Source organism: Orycteropus afer, unplaced genomic scaffold (assembly GCF_000298275.1).
Source record: "Orycteropus afer afer isolate SDZICR_OR568_19922 unplaced genomic scaffold, OryAfe1.0 scaffold00043, whole genome shotgun sequence".
Lineage (NCBI taxonomy): Eukaryota > Metazoa > Chordata > Mammalia > Tubulidentata > Orycteropodidae > Orycteropus > Orycteropus afer.
The window spans coordinates 1,725,508-1,728,596 of record NW_006921630.1 but is presented as its reverse complement, the minus strand read 5'-3'; the positions used below and the strand labels follow the sequence as shown (position 1 = coordinate 1,728,596).

The window sequence follows — 3,089 nt, the reverse complement described above, 5'->3', positions numbered from 1 at the left end:
TGCAACCCAAGGAACTATGTTATTCTTTTTGGTGACAACAACAACAAAAGTCTTTTTTAAAAATATGTTAAACCAGGTAAATTTTTACTCAGATTTCATATGACTGGAGCAGACTGACAAGGAAAACAATCACAAAATAAATATTTTTGTTTTATTAAAAAAGAACATTTTCCTATACATTTTGTTCACTAACTTGATAGTGCTGCTTTCATGGATAGATTGGGTGCTGTTGGAAGAGGAGCTCTGGACAAACCACGAGAGGAAAGTGGAGCAAACCAGGGCCCTGAAAACAGGGAGGCTGAGGAAATAAGGGAGCTGAAGAGAGGGAGAGGTGAGGAAAGGCAACAAGGGCCCTGCCACCCTTATCGCTCCTCTGTGGGTTTCATTTCTCATGTTTCCTCAGGGTGCAGGCTCTGAGGAGCAGTCCATGTACTGGAGGCGCAGAGGAGACAGCATACAAAAAGTAAGAACCAATGTGGGGAATCACGAAACAGCAACATTTTAAGAAATCTGGTTAAAAAGAATACAAAAGTGACTCCACAGAGGGTGAGTAAGAGCTCCCACTCCTCTCATTTTTGTCCCCTCTTGCTCTCTTGAATAACAAGAATCACTTTTAAGAACTTTTGTTTTGTTTCTTTCTTTCATGGTTTGGCTGGGTCTTTTTTCTTAATCTCTCCCTTGGCTCCTCTCCTTCAACTGTGTTCATTTGAGAAAGCACCAACTTTACAGATCTGAGGCTGCTATGTTGTAGCCTCCCTTCCTGTGGGAGTGTGTGCTTGTGTGTGTGTGGGGGGGGGCGGTGTGTGCAGTTGTGTTCATGTGTGTGGTGAGTGTCTGTGTGAGTGTGTTTGCAGTGGCTGTTTCTTTGTCTCCTGCCTGCTTCAGTCCAAGCTTCAAGGTCCCATCTGCTGGGTGCTGAAAGTCTTATGTAAGCACCCTGTTGGCACTAAGGTGAAGGCTTGGATTATCTCTACACCTCAGATTCATAAACCTCCTCCCTGCCTGGCACTAGCATGGGCCCGCCATTAGCTACAGAGTTTGCCTGTCTCATACTCCACAGGGTTTGGCAGCTTGGAATTGAAAGCCCTCAGGGAGGACTGGATCCTGCCCACCTCATTGTTAGCCAGCTTTAGCCGATGCCGGAGCAAGCAGGAGAAAAGGTCAAGTCGGACTTTGCCAGGTGGAGAAAGCTGGTTCACCCGGTCCCTAAGCTCAACAAGTTGCAAGAGGGCAGAGTCCTGGGAACCTTGAGTATATGGGTAGTCAAGCTGGAGAATTAAGTCCCGGATAGCATCTGGGTCAAAGGGAAGGCTGTAACCAAAGACCTGCAAGGTGTTGATTTTCATGTAGCCCAGGTTCTTGGAGGGATCAGTCATCTCCAGAGGCTCGTAGTAGATTGTCTCATTGGAGCTGTCATCCAGGGACTTGATTCGGCTCCGTAGGTAAACATGGACCGTCTCAAAGAAGGTCTTCCACCTGTTCCCCAAGGTGATAGTCCAGTTTTGGCACTGGGCAGCTGCATCCACGTTAGTCCTTTCCCAGTCTGGGAAGTTGCCCTCATTCACGGGCATGAACCAGCTCTCAGAGTGGCTGCCCCCAAAGGGGTTGACGTAGATGGCCATGACAGGCTCCAGGGTGCTGTTCTTGGTGAGGCAGATCTGCAGGGACAAGGCCAGCATCACGTGCACCAGTCCAGGCTTGTACTTGTTGCTCTTCAGGGTGAGCAGCATGCGCTTCCTCCAGGAAGGGTCAAACCAGCTTCCCAGGCGCATGTCATTGCTGATGAAGATGGAGTGCACCTCAATGCGGCTATCCCGCTTCTGCAGCAGGTACTTCAGCTCGAGGTCCTGCAGGTCTGTTTCCAACCCCAGGAAGTTCTCCAGGGATTCAGCCACCTCTGGCCTACATACCCCCTGGGCAAGCACATAGCCTTGGTTGCAGCTCCCACAGCGTGTGCTGTTGTCCAGAGCACAGTGGGAACATGCTGTCCCTTCACCCAAGGCACACGGGATGGGACCCTGGCAGGAAGATTGATCATAGGGGCAGGTGCAGCTGTGGCTCTGTTCCAGGAAGGTGCCAGGGAAGGTGCTTTCTCCACAATAGAGGAGAGACTGGACTCGGTTCCACCAGTAAGATAAAGGCCTTGAAGAGGGGAGATAAAAATGAAGCAAAAGTCAAAGGAAGCCATACACCGCCATCCAACCTGAGGGTAGCAGGACACTGACCAATATGTAGGGAAGGCAATGAGAGAATAATAACCTCAAGCACATTAGTACCTCTCTGAACGATGGAAACCCCACTGTTCCACTTTGGACTAATTGAGCAAAAGCCTGGAGCTCTATCTAATGGATTGGCACCATAAATATTTGATTTCAAACTTATATGAAACTAGGCAAGCTCATTGATCCCTAGTACTGCCGTATTCCCTTATTCCAAGGCTTGCAGAGGCTCTTCAACATCTATTGAATCAAATCTAGGTTTTCAGCCTTCTAAATAAGGTCTTCCACCAACTGGGTCTCCAAACTTTCCAATTCATGCCAACTCCATCCCCCTTTCACAGTTTCTGTCTATTCTCTGCTTCTACCACTCTTCCACCAAGAAGAGGCATTTTCTATGGCTGATTCTCTCTTAAATTTAGTCTTAGCTCTTATGTAACATCTTCAAAGAGGCCGTCCATGACCTTCCTTTCAAAAGAGCCACGTGAGCCCTTTTCTATCACATCAGCCTGTTTTTATTTCATCCACAGGAACTATTAGGATTTGGAATCAGTGTGCTTATTTCTTATTGACTTATTCATAGACTGCTTCCCTTTAAACACTAGGAGAGCAGAAACACAGTATCATTCATCAACATAAATATTTATTGAAAAAAAAAAAAAAAGAGTAAACCTGTCCCCAAAACGTTTGCTGGCCTGTCCTTCTTCTTACTCTATGTCTCACTTTGAGTCGTACCTCTGGATCGGGATGTAGGCAGCTACACTTGCCTGGACTGCTGTCCCCCTAGTGTGCCCCAGGCCATTTCCATCTCTTCCCTCACAATTTGGCATGACTTTCTTCTCCTAGGAGGCTTTCCTATCTGGCTTCCCCCCC

The 3,089-nt window shown here is 47.6% G+C and overlaps 1 protein-coding gene across 1 annotated transcript in view; it reads right to left on the bottom strand.

The window, feature by feature from the left end:
• Positions 1-1,025: 1,025 nt before the first annotated feature.
• Positions 1,026-3,089, bottom strand: part of BRINP2 (BMP/retinoic acid inducible neural specific 2) — a 79,254-nt gene continuing 77,190 nt past the window's right edge. Inside the window, exon 7 of the mRNA XM_007937609.1 lies at positions 1,026-2,142. Coding sequence (XP_007935800.1) covers positions 1,026-2,142 — 1,117 coding nt within the window. The remainder of the gene's footprint in view (positions 2,143-3,089) is intronic.